This window comes from Triturus cristatus, chromosome 2_1 (genome assembly GCF_964204655.1).
Source record: "Triturus cristatus chromosome 2_1, aTriCri1.1, whole genome shotgun sequence".
In the NCBI taxonomy this organism is placed as follows: Eukaryota; Metazoa; Chordata; class Amphibia; order Caudata; family Salamandridae; genus Triturus; species Triturus cristatus.
Window position 1 is genome coordinate 981714889 of NC_140581.1, and position 22672 is coordinate 981737560.

General features: G+C 42.6%; 1 protein-coding gene across 1 annotated transcript in view; it reads left to right on the forward strand.

Annotated features, from left to right (window-relative positions):
* The window catches only part of LOC146866160 (alcohol dehydrogenase 1-like), a 251197-nt gene extending 243364 nt beyond the window's left edge, over positions 1-7833 (forward strand). Inside the window, exons 8-9 of the mRNA XM_085640804.1 lie at positions 1305-1443; positions 7404-7833. Coding sequence (XP_085496930.1) covers positions 1305-1443; positions 7404-7428 — 164 coding nt within the window. The 3' untranslated portion in view covers positions 7429-7833. The remainder of the gene's footprint in view (positions 1-1304; positions 1444-7403) is intronic.
* Positions 7834-22672: the final 14839 nt, after the last annotated feature.

Sequence of the window (22672 nt, forward strand, 5' to 3'; positions counted from 1 at the left end):
ATTTATGATTTAATTGTGTTGCTCTTGCGTCACACAAGGTGCTGCAAGGGCAACACAATCCATAAGTCAGATTTATCAAGCCACACAAGCTCACCTTGTGTGACCCAGCAGTAGTTTGGTAAATATGGAGTAACGCAAGGCAGTTCAAATTGCTATCCTGCGTTTTTGTGCCCTGGGAAGGCATTCCATGGGTGGAGCATGTGTGTTCCTATGCATCCACCATGGATTCTGAAGCTTTCCCAAAATTTTAAATTTGGGAATAAGTCAGAATGCTACTCTTTCCGAGGGGAGGCGCAACAAGGCGAAATATCTTTATTTCTCTTTGTTGTTTCCTCTTTCTAAGTGTGCTGCATCGTGCAGCACACTCAGACAGAGGAAAAAGCCTCAGAGGAGAATATTTGTGTGCAGGAAGGTATCAGGCACTGTTGCAGCGTGGTGCAAGGATGCCTGTGTTGGCACTAGGCAGCAGATTGTACACCAGCTCAGACAGAAAGCAGGAATGTGCCATATCTTAAAGGATATGGTGTATTCCTGCCCTCTCCCTTTCACGCAGTGCAGCACAGCAAGGTGCCTTGCTGCGCTGCATTGCATTAAAAAATTATTTAATCAGGGCCTGTGTCTGATGTAGGATTGTTTTCCACCGAGTTGCAAAAACCTTCTATTGAAGTATATGGTAAAATGCCATTATAGTTGCCTTTCATCAATGAGTCAAATGCTTTTTTGCTGCACACATCTATTTTCCTACAGCACCACCAGCTGCACCAGGCATTCCTGGCCAATGGCACAGGGAAGAAAACCAAGAAGACAAAATAACAATTTATTTCATCCTTTTGAAAGCTTACATTCAGCAATAAGAGGCATATTGGTGAGTAGCCTAATAGAAGAGACGATGCTAAGCTTTCTGGCTAGTACTATCCAAAGAGAGTACATTTGAAGAATCCAATGTGATTGGGAAGAAAAGGAAATTGAACCATACTCATAAGCCTAAAGTTAGATACAATTAAAATGTGCCCAATATTAATTTTATAATTGTTTTATAGTGGCACTGCATGAGAACCTTACTATGAGTTCCTTCAGTCATGGCAAATCTTCAAGATATTCTCTTTCTTCATCTGTGAAAATTGTTGAATACCAGTGTAGCTAGTAGAGGCAATCTTCAAGATGAATGCATCAATGCTGATCCACAGTTTCTTCATTGAGCTTCAGATAATTTAGAAATTGAATGTGCAATGCAAAAATGGGTTTGCTTTCAACATAACTAATACTGTTATAACTTATTTTGGTGCTATATGCTCTATTTTCAGGTTGGAAGAGCAAAGACTGTGTCCCAAAATTAGTTTCTGATTATATGTTGAAAACATTTGACTTGGAGCCACTGGTGACCAACACTATGCCCCTGGAAAACATCAACGAGGGGTTTGAACTGCTGCGAACTGGCAAAAGGTGAGCTGTAGGTGTCTTAGGACATTTTTTGCAGGACAGTAGAAGATGGCACTAACATTCCTTTAACTTGGAAAAATGTGTAAAGTGTGCTTTTTTAATGGGTATTTGATCAAACTGCTTGAGTAGTCAAAGTTGCTGGTGTTGTAAGCTTGACCACGATTTACAAAAATGTGTGCTAACCACAAAGAAATTGAAAAATACTTTATGGCATTTAGCTGTAGATCAGAGGGTTAAGGAAAGTAAGCTTTCATCGCTATTGTGTGAAGGTTCACCCTCTCTGTCAATTTTCCTAACTATATGTAATTTGGTCGAATGTATGAATGGATGTAGGAAAGGTTATACCACCACTTCTGAAAGCTTATTGACAGACTCTCAAATCAGACAACCAACCTTCTGAAAGCACTCCAGTAGCTTTTGGCAGAGTCATGGATCACGTTTCAAACTCTTTGCATCATTCATAAGGCATAATGGAAAAATACATTACTACTTCTAAAGGTCTCCAATGTCTAAACCCCATCAACATATGAATAGCCAGCTTACACTTGATTCATTGACGATCCTTCAGGAAGCACATCTTTCGGCATCCAGCTAATCAGAACCCTGAAATACACTGAATCCCACCTTGCAAGTAGAAACAGACCAGCTAGACTGCAGAAAACTCATAAAAACTGACCTTGTCATTAAGGCATTTCACTGAATGATATGCTATTTCAAAAACAACCAATGAAGTATATTGGATAAAGGCCACCATCTCACATGTTTTAAGACCCTTAACTAGCAATGTAATTTCCCGACTGGCTTCCTTTTCCATGCTAGTACGCTGTAGTGGCCTTAAGGTGCCTTGTGACACAGTCCAAAACTTCTAAGCAAATAAATATTGAATAATTGCTTTCTCTTGGTGAAGTGGCATTGGGACACTGGGAGAGGCTAGTATAATGATGTGAGCTCTGTGATGCTGTCCTATGTGACACTACAACCATCTTGCTTGCCCATGCCTCACAACATTGCTTTCACTGATACACTGCAGAGTTCCACCCTCTGGCTCATAATGTTTACACACCTCCACAGCCAGATTGTGGTGCAAGACAATATTGTATTGTATTGTTGTATTTACTCTTAAACTACCAAACTGCACTAATATATCCAAACATCTCAAGGAGCTCCAGTGGCTCCCTATCCGAAAACCTGCACTGTTCAAGCTTCTCCCAAACACATACAAAGCACTACACTGCCATGGCCATGCTTACCACTACTTGCTTCATCAACGCAGGCCGACACACGATACATTTGCTGTTTGCTCTCGGCTTCACACACCCCTCTAATTAGTTCCTGGCATGCTGACTCAACCGAGCGTTCCACCAGCACGCTGACTCCTCCGAGCGTACCACTGATTCCATCAGCTTCCTACAATTTTTCCCATACCTCCAGGCTACTTTGCGCCCTCCAGCCTCCAGCACCATACATCGCCAATGCTGTTGTGCACTACTACGTATTCCAGCGCTGCTTCCGGCATACTGATGCTTCGACGATCGGCGCTATAGCCGTACTCAGACAGATCCTATCGGCTCACACGTGTCTTGTCCTGATGATGATCTCCAACTAAGGAGATCGAAACGCCGTTGACTTCTCGCAACCAAAACTCCTTTAATACAACTTTATACTCACTGAGTTTTGTAAATTGTAATATGTTGTTATTGCGATGAAATTTTAAGTCACCATCACTTATCACCTCACGCACCTTCACGTTTTGTGTAAGCACCAGGACTAGCTCCTTAACGTTGGATGATACTCCATTTATGATGTTAATAAATGTGATGTCACCCTTGTTACCTTGTGTCCCTTCATACATTGTTTTTCCGATGCTGCTGGTTGTCTTGCTCAACCACTAACCTAGATGAAAGCTACACTTTAATTAATAGTAGCCTTTCTACACGTGGACCCTTTTGGCCTCACCCAGACCATTGTTCTTTTCAACTACATGCTTACCACTACAGCTGCATCTAGCACCTGACACTTACTTGACACCTACATTTGACCAACCTCACCCTTGTCCCACGCATCTGCCAAGCCAGGAGCCATGCCTTCTTCCACCTTGTCCCCAAAGTTCAGAACAATCTCCCGTTCCAAATCAGAGCTGCCAGCTCCATCTTTTAGTTCCTCAAAAAAACTGAAAACCTGACACATGTAATGGGCTGGCCTGCACCCCCTTCATAGGTGCCAGTATACACTCATGGGTGACATGCACGCCATACAAATAAGAAAAACATAACATTACTAAAAGTATAGATACATATACAATTTCAATGTTGAAAATATTTATTTATTTAAAATAAAATCCTATGGGGTGTTACTTTATTCCCTGGAGACGTATTGCAATACCTGTGAGTGGTAATGTGTGGGGCTTGTCTTATTCCAGTGCTGGGCTGGAGTACATTAAAGTCTTTTTTGACACTTTTAGAGCTGTAGTGACTTCAGAAGTGTAGTACATGATGGTCATACCCTTTCGTAGGTGTATGTTTGTATTAGTAAGTCCATCCTTGCTTTTAAACATATCAGTATGCATACTATTTGTTTCTTCACAAACTCGATATTAAGTTAGGCAGCGTGTTCCTAATTATCTAATAATATGCACATAGGAGCAGTCATTATTTTATCACCAATATTATGCTGTTGCCAGCCAACACGATTTTTATTTCAGACTGGTCAATTAAACCTTTTGTGCTTTCTCAAGGATAAAAAGAGAAAACAATAAATTAATACTTACAATATTGGTATACAACTTGCAATTTTCAAACTGACTTCCTTTTCCATGCTAGTGCCCTGTAGGGTCTTTCTTCATTTGATTTATATTATTATGTAAAATGCAACTCTTAGTACTGCTTCTGCCTTCGAAGTAAATTGAAAAATATCACCTGTATTGAGTATGAACAAATCCAACTGGTCTTCCAACAAAAGTCCATGTGCTCCGGCACTCGCACCACAAAATGCATGGGGTATATAATCTTTTTCTTAACAGCCAAAATTGCAATCAATACTAGCCACAAGTGAATACTTTAGACATAATACCTATAAAATGCTTATATCAAAGGTCATCTCACCAATTATTCCATAGATCTACATAAACCAAGTCTGTAAACAAAGTCAATGTCACTGTGTGGAAGGTGAATCTTGTTTCGGAACTTTCATGACAGGTTAGAAGAAGTCTTTATGGAGGCGAAGGGACCTAGCACTTACCTCAAAATTGGTTGTGAAGTAGATTCTACAAGGTGGTCATATTCTCATACCAGCTGGTGGGTCCTATCACTTAAAAAGCTGTACCATGGATGAGGCCTTCAAATTGGTGCTGTCTTGTTGCGTGTTCACTTCATCGATATTTGATAGTTTTGCCTGTGGAACTAGGACATCAGTCTTGCTTGTATGTAACAACAATACTTAGTCGCTAGATAGAAATCATGAGTAAATCATTCAAAAAGGTGCCGTTATGAGGCCCGTTAATGTCATCAGTAATTGTTAATATTATAGTTTATGAGATTAAAATATCAACCTGGCAGACTAATCTGCATCCCACTGTGTCCTGTGTATAGCTTGAGAAATATGTAAAATTAAACCCGGACTGGGTATTCTCTTGCAATTAAATATGCAATCTGCCCATTATCCTTAATTTAAAAAAATCTGCATAGTGTGCCATTTTCTTGATTATTAAAAAACTTCTCAGTCTCAGTCCTTTACAGTGTTTATCTGTGTAGAAATTATGCTTGTATCCCAAAGAATTCAGCGTTAGCTTTTGGAAAATATCCTTTTCTCAGAAGTTCTTGTACAATTCATATACATCCCAAAAATAACTTCTGAAACCACGCTCTGTGTTTCGTGGAGCTCCACATTTTCAAAAGTCCATGAAAAAATGTAAAAGGTACTGTGTCTCATTATATTACAATATTTTAGCACTGTAGACAAACTTGCTATATCTTCAGAATGTGAAGGTCCATTTAATGAGCATTTCAAAGCACATTTTCCAGTGATCATGCTCTGACTTTTGCACAGGGCTATGTGATCATCTACTGGAATGATGCTGTCAGAGACAGGAAGGATCAGTTAAACATCAGTACCAACTGGTAGAGTGCCAGACTAAACCCTGTGGAGGCCCTATGCAGTTGAAATTTTGGGCCCCCCTTGTAAATTATCTCCAAATACGTATTTAGGTCTCATGCTGTATTCAGGATATGGGCTTCAAATGCTCCGCCCATTTTGAAGGACTGCCCCTGTTACATGTGTTGTTACTCAGAGCTTGTGAGCACTATTTCTTTCTTTAACCTGGACCACTGGAGATCAGTGCTCGTGGTTTACTGAGCTTTGTTGTAAACAGTGCTGCAAATCTTGCTCTTATCTTGCCACATTTGCTTTCCATTCATAGACTGAGATCTGTTTTGGCTGCAGCTGCCTCATCCTCCCTCCTGCTTTTGAAACACACGGCCTGGTGTCACGGTCCCTGCCTTCCTGTATTATGTGTGCCTGTGTAGTTATGCACTACTCTTTTGTCTATTTTCACATTATTAGTGAACTGGTATGTTGTCCTGAAAGGCTCTCCTGTCCATGGCATACCGAAAAATCCACCTTTTAGTCTTGCTCCTAAACGCTTCCAAAAATCCTCTCTGTGTCCTTGATAAAATGAAGACTTGTATTTATTCGTTTGTTTCATCTTAAATACAAAGAAAAATTACCTGCGAAAAATGAAAGCAAATCGGGTTGAACATCTCTTTGCTAATTTCCATATTTGCTGTTTTGAAATAGTAGAGAAAGCTCATTTGCTCCATTTCTTTTCTTATAAAAAAAATCAGCAAACAGTGTCATTAGCGTTGCAGCTACTTTCACTTGTCTGTCGCTCATCAAACTGTGACTGAGCAAATGTTTTTGAACCCTTTGCATTTTTATTCATTTTCTCTGAAATGTATTATTATCCTGTCTTGGCTTGTGCCCTCAAGAGCTAAAAAAAAAAAAACAAGAGCTCTCGCCTGCTTCGTGCACTGTATAACCATGATAAATAAATGTAGGAACAATAAGTCAACATATGGTTAAAAAATACAAATATCCAGGACTTGTTTTGTAAGCACAAAAGTACAAGCATTTGCAATGCAATAGATCTCGCATTTGCGAGACTTTCAGCTATTGGCATTGTAAATGACAATGCCTTTTATTTATGTGTTTTGAAAACCTGCAAGCTGTGCGTAAACACGCATTTTGTACTTATAAACCTTGCTTATGAGAAGCAAGACTGGCAGTAAAAGTGGCGCAGTTACTGCCAGCGTTGCTTCTCGTAAGAGGGGACTGTAAGTACAAAGTGCATGTTTACACACTACTTGCAGGGTTACATAACATAAATAAAAGCATTGTCATTTACAATGCCAATAGCTCAAACTCTCGCAAATGCGAGACCTATTGCATTGTAAATGCTTGTTAATTTTACCAACCACCAATTTTAATAAACCAATTCTATTACACAAAATTAAACATTAACAATTAATAATGTTATTAAACAAAAATTAATTGGAGACAATTTAAGAAAGCTTGATTCAAATTTTCTTTTAAGATCAAATCAATATTATTTAGATCTATTGTCGCAGGGCCCCTGAAAGGAGTGGTGCCCATAGGCCGGTATCTACTTTGCCTATTTGGTAATCCGGAACTGAACTGGTACCACTGAAAAGCCCAATGTGTCTAGCTTTAATGTGTGCCAATGCTCTGTGCATGTGTGAGCATATTAAAGTCAGACCTATTGGCTTTGCCAATGCTTGTTTTTTTCATACGGGCGTTTTTAACATAGAGGAAGGCTCTGAAGTCTGGTGGCAGTTAGATTGCAGCTTTCTCCTTTCCCAAAACCATACCAAGCATTGTCTAACAGTATATTGAAAATGATTGCATGGGTGATCTATTTCTAATATCATTTTCATGTTTTATTCTTTCAGCATTAGAACCGTGTTGATGATCTGAAATATGGAAAAATTAAGGAAATCAAGAATCAGAATCAATCTTCTTTCCCAGTGTGCACTGCAGACCTGCTACCCTCGATACTTCAGAAAAGTCTACAATGAACGTAACACATTTTACTTAAAGATGCAGTTCATACACCACCCATGGACACAATATCAATGGTTTCCAAAATTTCCATTTGCAATGCCAATATATTGAAACTATCCTCACATATGTCAAACCTGGAGATAGACCCCCACAGCGGGGATCCATTTCCAGGAAGGAACTAATAAATGCCTCTTACTTGCTGGGACATGTTTCCAGCATGTGGGATGCTAATTGGTAGGACACTCACTTCAATCTCTCTCGTTTTTATGTTTATACCTTACTGTTCTTTTGCATGGTTGCTTAAAAATAAAATATTTTGTGCTAAAACGTTTTTTGTGTGGCAACGCAAAAATATCCATGATGGGCCAGAAAAAAAATTATGCTGGGTTAAATCACATCCACCGGGCCACTCTACATTGGACAACCCATTTTACAAAATTGTTGTTGCTGTCGGGTCCACCCCAAGAGAAGTTTCAAATTCTGGAACCGATGGCCTTCTGGTAAGTTGCCTACAACCAGCCGCTGAATGGGGTGGTGATACACACAGGAGGACGGACACAACATTTTCCTTTTTTAGAAGAAATTCACCTCTTACTTAGGTCCCAAGTGATTACTTTTTGACCTGCAAATTATCTCTCATGTCACCCACACAATGGCATGCCTATGTCACAAAATACCACGCAGAAACACGTTCACATTATCAGGACTTTTGAAAATCACTCCCAAAGGCAGCAGAAAGCGAAAAGAAATGTGTACTTAAAAAAAAGTGATGTATGGAAGCTTGGTCTGTGCAGTAGTACCGTTTTTTTTGTTGCATGACCCGGTCCACAACCCCACTCAAATACGAAGTTAAAAACAAGACTCTGCTACGTCACTACGGTTATAACATGGGTACCCTGAACATACAAACAGAAAAGAGCTACCCAAAACCATAATATACATCTTTGTATGCATAGAAGTGGTAATGATATTTATGTAAATGTAGGGGTATCGAGAAAGAGTTCATTTTGATTTGGGATGTCGTCTTTGAGATGCTGGTGGAAGCATTGTAGGGAAATATTTTCGAAGCAAAACAACCAAATTTGACTTAATGTGGCCTCAAGGATCGTTAATGTGTCACATTGTCTGGCTCCAATGATAAGAGAGGCGGTGACATAAAGTAGCGGTTTGAGAAGAGTTTATGTGGGCAGGCATGCCAGCAAATATGATGTTGGCTAGTTCCTGCCAGCTTCAACATCTGTCTGTGGTGACACTAACAGTCCCATCTTTATTGTTTTTAATGCCTAAGGCTAGAATTGTGCTACTTTTGACTGTAGCCAAATCAATAAGAAATGTAGTAATTGTGCTGTAAAGCGGTTTATCGTTGCTTCTATTACCCTATCAGTAAGCAGAGTCTTTTAAAAACTTGTTTACTTGGAAGGTGGTGGTTACCTCATTAGTACTCCGTGTTTATTATTCTGGCCTCAACGTTGCTGCTTCTCTTCCATAAGATGAGGTGAAGCCAGCAGCCTTAGGGGGCGGGGTTACTGCCTCCTCTATGGAGTCGGTAAAATGTGAATGTTTTGTGACCACATTCTAGTCGCAAAACATTCATACCAGTGCTATTCAGTATTGGGAAGGGACGCCCTAAACACGCTTATCTCTAATACCGAATCGCAAAAGCAAAATGAGATTCGTTAACAAGTTACAGAGTCGCAGTTTGCCTTTTGCACATGGCAAAATGTATTTTATCTGTTGCTAACGGCAGTGGCGTAACGAAAGTTAAAGAGGCCCCCCTGCAATATACATGGAGGGGCCCCCGCTCCGGATTTATTCCGGAGCGCTCAGGCATAAGTACTGTGGCGAGGGGGCCCCCTGCAGCTCGGGGCCCCCCCACACCGCGGGGGATGCGGGGGCCTGTGTTACGCCCCTGGCTAACGGCCCGATGGGATGTTTGCAACTGATTTGTACAATGATTCGTACATGTGGCCCTCAGACCTAAATCCGGAACGTGTCTGACATCTTTGGGCTGATGCAACCTATCTGATTCATATTGACCAACAAAGGCAAACGGAACCTATTCAGTAGAGTTCAGATTGTGTATTGAAAAATAGTCAAACATTGGTTGGCCTTCTGCATCTATAAGAGTAGATATAGAATCTCCTCGTGCAACATCTCCAGAAGGCATTTCTTATCCAGAGGGCCATACCAGAATAGAGAAATGAGGATTCATTATTTGTATCATTAAAATAAGTATTGTCATCTGTATCATTCAACTCTTAGACTACAATTTGCAAAAAAGACTTTTTACTCAAATTATTACCCTCAAGAATAGGAGGCACGAGAGGAGCTAAGTACTTCATTGTTTGTTGGAACGCTCGCCAACTGAGGAAAACCTTTCATTCAATATATTTTGAATAAGCACCCTCAAGATTTTTTTAAGTGTATTTCATAGAGAAGAACACTGCTTGTTTCAGTGATGAGTGCACAAAGGGGTTCAAAATGTCACTAAAATTCTAACTTTCATCATCCTTACTATAAACGGTTTATAAACCTTCAAAAGCCATTATTGTGAGAAATACCAATTTATAAAAGAGAATTTTACTACACAAAAAATGTGAGACAACAAATTTGTAATACCTATAGCAAAACTATATGGAATTTAAGGAAATTCAATCAAATTGATGCAAAATACCCAACAAATGGAAGAACAAAAGAGCAACTTGTATTGGTGTAACGAAAACCCCATAGGGGTTCAATCTGAATGTCTTAAAAGTCGGCGCCCACAAAGGAGTGTCAGGCCTGAGGAGAAAGGAATAGGTTATGTGCCTGGTTCATGATGTCGTCAAGGAGAGACATCACCTGAGAGGCAGAGATGTCCAGGCTAGCAGGAAGGAAGCGCTGAGCCAGCTGGAAGCTATGGGGTCCAGGCAACAAGGGCCAGCCTGCCACATAGGAGCATCATTAAAGGCAGAAGGGTGGGTCGATTGTCACCAGTAACTTAGGAGCAGCATGAAATGGCACCTGCTCTGAGATTGGTACTGAAGGAATAGAATGGTTGGTCGAGCTACCAACAAAAGGCACAAGTGCAGTATGTGTGAACGCGACTCACAGCAATACTTAATTATGAAACCAGCATAAAACCTAAAACCAAGCAAATAAATATAAAGATTAAGTGTGAAAACATTGGGAAACAATACTTATCTTCAAAAGCAAGCTGCAAGAAAAGAAAGCTGCTTCCTCATGGTCAAAGGTATGAGACCAGCAAAGCACCCACAAATTGCGGGAATCACCAGAATTTCAGGTTAAACGCCCACACAATTGGGCTTTCACTGACAGATACACTGAAGAGTTCCAGTCACTATAAACGCACGAGGAGCTAACATTCTACCAATACCTGCTTGATGGTGAGGAGATTGCTGCTGGGAATTTAAAATCTGGGGAACATATGGGAAATGAATAGTCATTTAAAAATGTGCACAGTGGCCAGAAGAGAGACAAAGGCCAATTACAGACCCAGTGATTTATATATACGTGTGTAGCACGACCCTCATCAGAGTATTATAACATGCCGAAGGTGACATGAAGAGGAAGGCCTGGCACGCACCCCAAAACACAGAACATTATTGGACTATAACTGTGTTTATCAATCCCAGTTGGAAAAGAAGCTGAGACACATCTTTCTAAAAAGGAAAACCTACATGTGCTGCTCCTATTCTAATAAGAGTAATGAGAGATCACTGGGGATTGTGTTTGCAGAGTTATCTTTAATTACAAGTAATTCAATAACGCATCCTGTACATTACTTCTTGAACATGCTCTTTTCATACTTTTGCTTATGTGGCCAGAAGATTGTTAACCCTTAATTTAAATTCTTGATTTGTACACACAATAAACAGGGCCACCTCTAGGAATCAATCAATCACATAATTTTTAAAGCGCACTACATACCCGTGAGGGTTTCAAGGCGTTGGGAGGGGGGGGCGGAGGCGCTGTTACTGGTCGAAGAGATAGGTCTTGAGTTGTCCCCTGAAAGTCAGCTGGTCTTCGGTTTGTCGCAGGTCGAGGGGGAGGGTGTTCCAGGTCTTGGTGGCGCGTTGGGAGAAGGACCTGCCTCCGGAAGTGGTTCTACGGATGCGTGGGACCGTGCCCAGGGCGTGGTCGGCGGAGCGGAGGTTCCTGTTGGGTACGTAGAAGGAGAGTCGACTGTTGAGATAGGCTGGGCCGGTTTTGTGGAGTGCTTTGTGTGCGTGGATCAGGAGCTTGAAGGAGATTCTTTTGTCGATGGGGAGCCAGTGCAGGTTCCTCAGGTGGGGGGTGATGTGGTCGTGGCGTGGGACGTCGAGGATCAGGTGTGCGGAGGCATTCTGGATTCTCTGTAGTCTGCTGATGAGCTTGGACGGGGCTCCGGCGAAGAGGGCATTTCCGTAGTCGAGTCTGCTGCTGACTAGGGCCTGGGTGACGGTTTTCCTTGTGTTGGTCGGAATCCATCTGTAGATCTTGCGGAGCATGCGGAGGGTGTTGAAACAGGTGGAGGAGACTGCGTTGACTTGTTTGGTCATGGAGAGTTTCGAGTCGAGGATTACTCCCAGGTTGCGTGCGTGGTCGGTGGGGGCCAGGGGGGACCCCAGTGAAGTGGGCCACCAGGAGTCGTCCCATGCGGAGGGGTTGGGTCCGAGGATGAGGATTTCCGTCTTGTCTGTGTTCAGTTTGAGGCGGCTGTCCTCCATCCAGTCAGCGACGGCCTTCATTCCCTGGTGAAGGTTGGATTTGGCGGTGAGGGGGTCCTTTGTGAGGGAGAGGATCAGCTGAGTGTCGTCGGCGTATGAGATTATGTTGAGGTTGTGCTGTCGGGCGACGCATGCTAGTGGTGCCATATAGATATTGAATAGTGTCGGGCTGAGGGAGGATCCTTGAGGGACGCCGCAGATGATCTTGGAGGCCTCTGATCGGAACGGGGGGAGGCGGACTCTCTGCGTTCTGCCGAAGAGGAAGGAGGTGGTCCAGTCCAGGGCCTTGTTACGGATCCCTGCGTCGTGGATGCGCGTGCGTAGTGTGCGGTGGCAGACGGTGTCGAAGGAGGCCGAGAGGTCCAGGAGGATGAGGGCAGCCATCTCGCCTTTGTCCAGCAGGATCCTGATGTCGTCTGTGGCGGCGATGAGGGCTGTCTCGGTGCTGTGGTTGCTGCGGAATCCAGATTGGGACAGGTCTAGGATGTTGTTGTCTTCGAGGTGCCGGGTGAGCTGGGAGTTTACTATCTTCTCGATGACCTTAGCAGGGAATAGAAGCAAGGAGATGGGCCTGAAGTTCTTGAGGTCGCTAGGGTCCGCCTTGGGTTTCTTCAGTAGGGCGTTGATCTCTGCATGCTTCCAGATCTCAGGGAAGGTGGCGGTCTCGAAGGACAGGTTGATGATTCTGTGCAGGTGGGGAGTGGTGAACTTGCTGGCTTTGTTGAAGATGTGGTGCGGGAGAGGGTCGGATGGGGATCCGGAGTGGATTGTACCCATGGTCTTGATTGTCTCTTCGATGGTTACGTTGGACCAGGATGTCAGGGTGTCGTGGGCGGTGGGTTCGGCGCGGTGTGGTCAGCAGGGGTCGTCCGGGGTCTGAAGCTGTCATGGATGTCGGAGATTTTCCTGTGAAAGAAGGTGGCGAGAGAGTCGCACAGGGCTTGCGATGGTGGGATGTCGTTGGCGTTGGAGCTGGGGCTGGAGAGTTCCTTCACGATGGTGAAGAGCTCCTTGCTGTTGTGTGAGTTGTTGTCAAGGCGGTCTGTGAAGGAGATTCTTTTGGCGGTCCTGATGATGTGGTGGTGGTTGCGGATGGCGTCTCTGTGAGCAGTGCGGCTGTCTGGCGTCTTGTCGTTGTGCCATATGTTTTCAAGTTTCCGGCATGTGCGTTTGGAGTTGAGGAGTTCCAGGGTGAACCAGCTGACTCTTCTGCTGGTGTCTGTGTTGGTGGGGTTTTTCAGTGGAGTGATGGTGTTGGCGCAGTTGTTCATCCAGCGTTCGAGGGCGAGTGCCCCTTCATCTGGGTTGGTTGGGGTCGTCGGGGGGTTGAGTGCGAGGTTTGTTTGTAGTTGTTCTTCGGTGATTTTGCCCCAGCGGCGGCGGGGGTCTGTAGGGTGCGGTGGTGTGTGGGCGGTTTACGGAAGGAGAAGTGGATGCAGTGGTGGTCTGTCCAGGAGAGTTCGGAGGCGTGGCTGAAGGTGACGTGGGGGCTTGAGGAGAAGATGATAAACAATGGCATCTGAAACACTGGGAAATTTGACCAGGATCACAAAGTTGGTCAAATGGGGACCTCCGTATTTAAACCACATCTCCTGATTTTGACAGCCAGTAGACCACATCTATGTTTCTCGTTCACTTTGCTTTCCTATATCCATTAACAATGCCCCAGGAGGTATAGGGTGAAGAAATTGTTTAACAAAATAGAACAGTAGAGGTGCGTTAGAAATGGGGGGCTCTAGTTGGCAGAGATAGGTACCTTTGTCCAAGTTGGGAGCCTTCTTCCTAGTAAGGGTAAGGGGGGATACACTTCTAAAATATCCCCTGCTCACCCCCTTGGTAGCTTGAAGTGAGCAGACAGGCTTATCTCACAGGCAGTGTGTAAAGCATTTGTGAACACATACAGTAACAACACAACAAATGGACACCACACCAGTTTAGAAAAATAAGTAATCTTTATCTAAACCAAACGAAACCAGAACAACAAAAATCCATAATACAGTAATAAAAATATGATTTTCAAATCGTAGAAATAGTTCAATTCAAAGCAAATTGCAGATGTGACACTCTTCACACAAAGTACCTTGGATGCGTCGCACACACAAACAAAAAGGGCCACAGGGAAGGTGATGAGTCAGTTCCTTATACTCAGGGAAGGTGATGCGTTGGTTCCTTGTTCCGGGGGAGGTGATGCATCTGTTCCTTACTGCTGCGCAGGGGAGGTGATGCGTCGGTTCCTTACCGGAGAGGAGGTGATGCGTCGGTTTCTTACTGCTTGGGGAGGTGATGTGTTGGTTTCTTACTGCATCCCCCAACGATGCGACAGACTTGGTACCTCGATGCGATGATCTGGGATGATGCGTGGGTTCTTGCAGCCGCACAGCAGGGCTTGCTTCGGAATCGGTGCGGTGATCTCAGACTTTGGAGAACGGTGCACTTAATGCGGTGTGTGGTGATTTCTTGAGCCGCGGCAGGCGCTGCATCGGTTTCTTCGGCGATGTGTCGGAAACAGGCACGGATGCATCACGCTTCTCCTTGTTGCATTGCTTTTCCAGCTCCCAACAGCCAGAACAACCTCCAGAGGCCAAGAACAGCTACAAGCACCTCTTGGCAGGTCAGAACTCCCAGCAAGGAAGTTCAGGGGATCTGGGGGTGAAGTCTTTGTGTCCATGAGACTTCAGAACAGGAGGCAAGTTCAGTTTCTAGCCCTTGGAGATCTTCCTCAAGCAGGGGACACAGCAACCAGCAAAGTCCTTTTTCCCTTTTCTTGGCGGAAAGTAGCCACTGCAGGCCAACCCCAGACAGCAAAAAGCACAGGGGCCGCATTCTTCCTCAGTTTCTCCAGCTCTTTTCCTTGGCAAAGGTTCCTCTTGATTCCCAGAAGAGATCTCAAAGTCTGGGGTCTGGGCCCCACTTTTTATATAGCAAAACCTGTTGTCCTCTGGGGATAGAGAAGCCCTATGCACAGTAAAAACCAGTTCTGTCCTCTCTGGTGCAGCTTCCTGGTAGAAGGTGGAGACAGCATTGTGGAAGGCCCATGCCCATTCAGGTGAAAGGGAATCTCCCCCCCCCCCACCCTATATGCAGCCCAGGTCTATTCAACCCAGCCCTGACTCCTCCAGACTCTCTGGAGCCACTGCACCTCCCCAGACCCTGTCATCCCCAAGCCAGATAGCCAATATACATCCTAGCAGAGGCACACTGGATGGCTAAGCAAGAAAATACCTACTTACTGAAAGTGGTATTTTCAAATACAGAATGCAAACATCACCCTCACTAAAAGATGCATTTTCAGGAGTTCAGGCATACTAAACTTTATTTTCCCATCGTGTTCGCAGGGGTAGTTATGTTTATAAGAGGTTATAAGCAAACTTCCCATTCTAGCCTATAGGAACGGGTAGCCTTGCAATAGTGAAAAACGAAATTGGCAGTATTTCACTATCAGGACATGCCACACACACCAGGGCATGTCCTACCTTTCACATACACTGCACCCTGCCCACAGGGGTACCTTGTGCCTACCTTAGGGGTGGCTAAAATGTAGGAAAAGGGAAGGTCAGGGCCTGGCAAGTGGGTGCACTTGCCAGGTCGACATGACAGTGCCAGACTGCACATAGGCTCTGCAATGGCAGGCCTGAGTTAGATTTACAGGCCGCTTATGTGGGTGGCACAATCAGTGCTGCAGCCCACTAGCAGCATTTGATTTACAGGCCCTGGGCACCCACAATGCACTGTACTAGGGACTGACTAGTAAATCAAATATGCCAATAATGGAATCACCAATCCATAACAATAATTTACAAATAGAGCACTTGCACTTTGGCACTGAACAGCAGTGGCAAAGGGCCCAAAGCATCTAGAACAGCAAAACGAAGCCCAACACACAGCAAAAATACATGAGGCAAAGGCAGAAATACAGGGGAAACCCACACCAATGATGCCAGGTCTAACAAAGTGGCCAGTCGATATTTGCATATCCATTTCTATTTACAGTGAAATCCCTGGAGAAGATTCTTCAAGTCCCCATGTGAATAAATATTTAAACTATCCATTCATAGCAAATGTTGGTTGATGGAGTTTTGAAATTGCACCATGGGCACAACTTTGAGTACCTCATGACTTCTTGCAAGAGTTTACTATGCTGTACAAATATAGCCCTTACTATTGTCTTGAAAATGTGAGGGGTATGGGGTACTGTTGGGATAAACATTATTTGATTGGTGTACTAATGTTTGTTCCCAATTTGTCAGTTGTTCATTGGCCTCAATGGGACTGTAGTTTGTTTTGTCTCTTGGCTACTACACATATAAAGCAGGAAATGTAGAACATACTGTGAGCCTCAGTTCTTAAATTAAAATTCAAAGCCTGGCCCCTGAAACACTGACTGCATGATGAGAACTAAAACTGAGGGTGGAGGAAATCATCTGTAAATAACAACCCTGCCAAGTACCTTGCATTAGAGGTGATGCTTATGCCAGGTTCCTAATTTTCCTGCATTCCAGCACTTAATCAATTTGCCATACAAAGTAAAGTGCTCATTCCGATATCCGAGTTATTGTTCATGATATTTTGAGCCTACATTCTGTCGCAGGCCCTCCGTGGGTTAAATGTATCCTGTGCAAACACTCAGCTAGCATTTAGCTTCTGGTGCAGCAGAGATGGTTAGCATGGTTATGGGTCAGGGAGCTGTGGATCAAGAAGCAACTAAATGCAAGAGGAAAGAGGAGGGGCCTGGAGCTGTCCCACATGGAAGAAGACGTTTTGGTGTGTTTGTGTTCTGCTTCCACTGTAAGAATGTGTAGAATCAGGTCCTCAGGCAGCAATGCATGTGCCACTGAAGACTTCAGTTGGATCTCGTATCCCAGCAGTCAGCCAGGTGGTTAGAAGCAGTACAGATATTGACCAGTTGGTGCTGGGAACAGGAAGCTGAGAATTTTGCCAATCTCCTAACCTTATCCATGCTCCTGCAAATCCTCCCTATTCACTTTACTCAGACTGCCAGTCAGTCAGTCAAAATGTTTTGTTTATTTTGACCGTAGTGAATAAACATTACCATAAATACATCATAAAATAACACATACAATAAAAATGGGTCAAAAAGAAACATATCAGAGAAATATACGTACAATAAGGTAATGTAAGTCAATCTGGGTGGGGAACCTCATAATAAAACCACCAATTATCTTACATATTACCTGACAAACCTTTTAAAATTCCCCGCATTCCAATTAAAAATCTCCTGATTGCCCATCTCACATTCAAAAATCTCATATTTCATCAACAAGAGAGGGCTTAGTCACAATTAGTGATTACATAGTTGATTAAAATAGGTTTTAAAACGGCTTTCCGCACATCTAAAAACCACAAATAATCCAATAAAATATGTGTCCCGTTACATTTGATCTTCAACCCTCAAGTGCACACAACCTGCTCAACTCTCATTGCTACTTTTGTCTTCTTATCCACATAACATGGATTTAATTTAAATTTTAATACTGCATTCCTAAGTTTGGGGTTTGGTAGGATCTCAATATATTAAAATATGTCGTCATTGCGCCAACTTTACTCAGACTGACATGTTTTGATCTACATACTTATTTCCTCAGAATACTTTCCATAAAAGGAAGTGTGCAAACTAACAATACAAATCATATAATTTTGTGTTTTTTGTCGTGTTGAGCAGACATTAGAACACTTTCTCTAATGTGTTTTCTATGTATTTATTTATTGTACTGTGGATCGACTGTAAAGCTGGAACCTTTGAAAGCTATCGTTGCTTTTCATTTAAGTGTGGCCTCGCCTACTGACACTATGTGGCATTGTGATCTCTGTAGAGCCTTTAGCATATATAGCAGTTTGTACATGTCTCTTTCTATGGCTGCCCCAGGTCTGTGCGAAGTGCAGATCAGCCATTGTGCTGTTCCTGAAATGGTATACACGCCTTGCAGATTATTGTGTCTCCGCATAGATGGTGTCATTGAGAAGTACAAATGGGTCCAGCAGGGTGCGGGCCAACAACCACCAAGAGGAAAGAATACATGTCATGCTTGCTTGTATTTTTATTCTGAAAAGCGGTTCCCATTAAACTTTTGTGCTGCTTATTTTTAAGGGCATTCCAATGTTAAAATGTACAGTATGCAGTTGAAGTAATAAGGTACAGGAACACTTTGTAGCTCTTAAGTGTTGCTTTAATTCATATTAGTGAACACCCACAACCAGACGCTCCCATCGCATACCAGGATCTCTGACAACTGAATAACATTGTCGGAATCCTGGCATGCAACGTTCAGCACCAGATCATGGAACATAGCTTAAATGAAAACATACCAAATAACAAACGCCCTCGAGCCGAGCTCCCGACACGAGGATGCCGGTAAGCGTACATATTACAACTTCTCCCTCCCCACAAGGAACTAAACACAAAGAACAACTTGACAAAATGAACTGAATTCATTACAGTACAAAAGACATGAATTCAATATAAACAAAAGTTTATAAGAAGCGATAAATCACAGCATCATGACAAAACATAGTCATTTAATTTTGTGGGCAATCTCCTACAACGAACTCCCAATTCTGATGAAGAAGAACATGCATCCGAATTGGTAACAACAGTGCGAGTACTTGCACAATGTTCCAAACCAGGATGGGTAATGGGAAACTGAGTGGAAGAATTTCCAATATCAGAAGATGAATCGTGTAGTAAATGAACCCAATCAGAATCCTCTAATTCTTGACTGGATAATTTAAGTAAGGAATCAGCCTGAGAATTAGAAAGATGAACCAGCGATCTTTTATTCCACCATCCTTTATGACCAAGCAAGGCTGATCCCTTACTGACACCAGTGACCTGCACTGGAGGAGAATATCTTGAAGTCCCCTTTGGCACTTTTTTTGGGATTCTTAATGAGAACCCAACTACCAACTTCCAGGTGTGAGGAATTGAAAAGTTTGCCATCATCATGAATACTTTTCATGAGACTCTGTCTTTGAGCAACTCTAGAAGCTACCTCCCTGTTGCAAGGAAAGTGTTTGTCATGTTTGTTAATCAACCACTTTGGAAACAAATTAGTGTGAGCAGCCCTACCTCTTAGAAGCGAAAATGGTGAGACCCCGGTGGTACAATGAGGAGAGATGTTGTAAGCCCATATTTTTGCTTCAAGAAAGTCTTGAGCATCCTGTTGACAGGACAGAGCTGTTTGAACGGCATCTTTAACTAATCTATTTGCTCCTTCAACCAAACCGTTGGACGTCGGTGAGTAAAGAGCAACTTTAAAGTGTGTAACATCACAATCAGTAAGAAAAGAACTGAATTTCTGAGAAATGAAATGAGTGCCATTATCTGAAACTAAAACCGAAGGCGAACCTTCAAGAGAAAATACCTTCTTCAAAAATTTTATGGCATTATGAGAACTGGGTGAGTCACAAAACATGTGATAAATCCACTTAGAGTGGTAATCAATCAACAAAATGATATACTTTAGATCATGTTGCAAAAGATCGTAAGGGCCAGAAAAGTCTAAACCAACTTTGTCCCAAGGTTTCGTGGGATAAGGAACAGGATGCAGTGGTGTATTCATAACTTTCCATTTCTTATCCGATAATAGACACTCCGGGCATGAGTCAATAAAAAATGTGACTTGGAGTTCTAAGGATGGCCACCAATAGTATAACTTAATGAGCTGAGAAGTCTTTGAAATTCCTAAATGACCTTTGTGAGCAAACTTAATAATGTCATTCCTAAGACTGGCAGGAGGAACAAACCAATCATGTCTCATGACCATGTTGTTGACTAAAGATAATTCAGATGCAACCATGGCAAAAGCTTTCAACTCATTTGAAAGTTTCCTATTTTCTGGCCAACCTTTAACAATATACTCAGATACAAGTTTAAGATTGTCATCTTTATGCTGTGCTTCTAACCAAGATTCTTCAGTGATATTTGGACAAGAATATACAGCATCAAGAGTAGCAATGATACATTCCTTATCCTCTGAATTCTCAACCTCTGAGGGATCATGAAAAGCCATGCGAGAAAGGCAATCAGCTCTAAAGTTCCTCCCTCCAGAAATATGTTTAATGGAGAAATTAAATTCTTGTAGCTTAGACAGCAGTCTAACTATCCTAGCCGATGCTTTGCCAAGACCATTACCAGTTAATAACTGCGTCAGAGGCTTGTGATCAGTGAAAAGATCAAACTGATGTCCCCAAATGTAATTCCTGAACTTTTCAATGGCCCAAACACAGGCAAGAGCCTCGCGTTCTATAGTACTATAATGAGTTTCAGATGGTTTTAACATTCTAGAGGAGAAAGCTATGGTGTGCTCTTTACCTGAAACCCATTGACCAAGAACAGCACCTAACCCAGTGAGGCTAGCGTCTACCATAATGAAACATTTTGAAGAGTCGTGAAAAGGGTGCAGGGCAGGTGCATCCATAATACGTTTCTTAACTTGAAAAAAAGAAGAAGAAACTTCTTCAGACCACTCAAATTTTGAACCTTTACGGAGGAGAGAACGCAAAGGCTCCACCGTTTGTGCATACCCTTTAACAAAACAGGCGTAATACTCTGCTAAGCCTAAGAAAGACCGAAGTGCGTCTTTGTCTTTGGGAGGAGTAGCATGACTAATGGCTTTGATGAGAGACATTTTGGGCTTGATACCCTCCGGGGAAAGTGTATGACCCAAGTATTCCAACTGCTGTGTAGCGAATCTACATTTTTCTGCCCTGATTGTCATGCCTGCCTGGTCCAATTTTCTTAAGACAGAGTATAAGATGTTCAAATGAGTCTCCCAGTCATTAGCATAGACCAGAATATCATCTTGATAGGCTTGGACTCCTGTAGCGTTTTTAAACAGATTGTCCATGATTTTTTGAAATACACTGGCTGCAGAGGCTAAGCCGAAAGGTAATTTAAGGTATTTAAACTCACCAAATGGTGTGACAAAAGTTGTGAACTCCTGAGAATCAGCTGTTAAGGGAACCTGATGATAAGCTGAACGCAAATCAATGAGTGAGAAAAACTTGGCCCCTCCCAAATTGGCCAGAAGTTCATGAATCTTGGGAAGGGGATGGCAGTCAATAAGAATGTTATTATTCAAAGTGCGTAAGTCCGCACATAATCTGACCTCACCAGATTTTTTGCGGACAATAACGATGGGAGAAGCCCACTCAGAGGAGTCACAAGGAGCAATGACGCCATCATCACATAGTTTTTTAGGAACAGATTTAAGTTCGTCCTTTGCACTAAGAGGCCACGGACGTACCTTATGGACAAATGGTTGGGCATCAGATTTCAACCTAATTTGGTGTTGAAAACCTTTAACAGTTCCTAACTTTTCAGAAAATAAATTTGGAAATTTATCCAAGAGCTTTTTAATGTCATAATTATGGTCTGTAAGACATAAACAATCAGTAATGGGATGCAAAACATTCCTAGAGCCAGCAGGACTGTAGCCCTGAGGGGGATCACCAAGAGCAATTGGATTATCAGAACCTGGAATAAGACGTAAACCCATTTTCGCCAAATCCTGCCAGCCAATGATATTACGTCCTCTAACTGCAACGTAAACCTTAGTAAAAATGGATCTTCCTAAGCATTCCAGTGTGTAATTAAAATATCCCAACATGTCTATGTCAAACTCCCCGAAAGCCTTGGGGTTGATGTCAGTTTGACATAGAGTAATGGAATCTTCCCATTTATCATGAAATATAACATCTGATAAAATGGTTATAGGAGAACCAGAGTCTGCCATTATGGGAATTTCCACATTACCAAAGTATGCAGTTCCTAAAGGACCTTTCACACAGTGAGGAGTAAAAATTGAATTGCATTCAATAGAAACTACCATATCTTGAAACTGATCTGAACAATCATTAATGGCTCCAGAGTAATCTACACTATTGATGCTGGTGGGTCTTTTTGAGGATCTGCATGAAACTTGAAAATGAACAATCTTTTTACAAAGAACACATCTTTTCCCGATAGCCGGGCACATAGGATAATTGCTTAAGTGCGATTTAGAACCACACCTATAGCAGAACGTATTTCCTTTCTTGAAAAATTGTTCAGTAGGTTTATGCGTCGAAATAGCATTCACAGAGTTGACCATGTCTTGTGTGGGAGTCTTAAATGAGTTGGGAGATTGATCTTGTTGAAGGACCTTAGAGGTAACGATGGATCTCTCAATACTCTTGGCGATATCAATTGTCTCTTGGAGAGATGGTTTTCTACAACTAAGAAGGCGTTGCTGAATTTTTCTTGAGAAACAAGCAAAAACAAATTGATCACAAATGTAAATTTCAGGGTCAGCTTCAAACTCGCATGTTGATGCTAAAACTCGCAACTGTGCGATATACTCTTCCACAGATTCATCTTCACCTTGTTTTCTTCTAAAGAAATTATGTCTCTCAAGCATAATGTTTGACTCCTGATCGTAGTGATTTGTAAG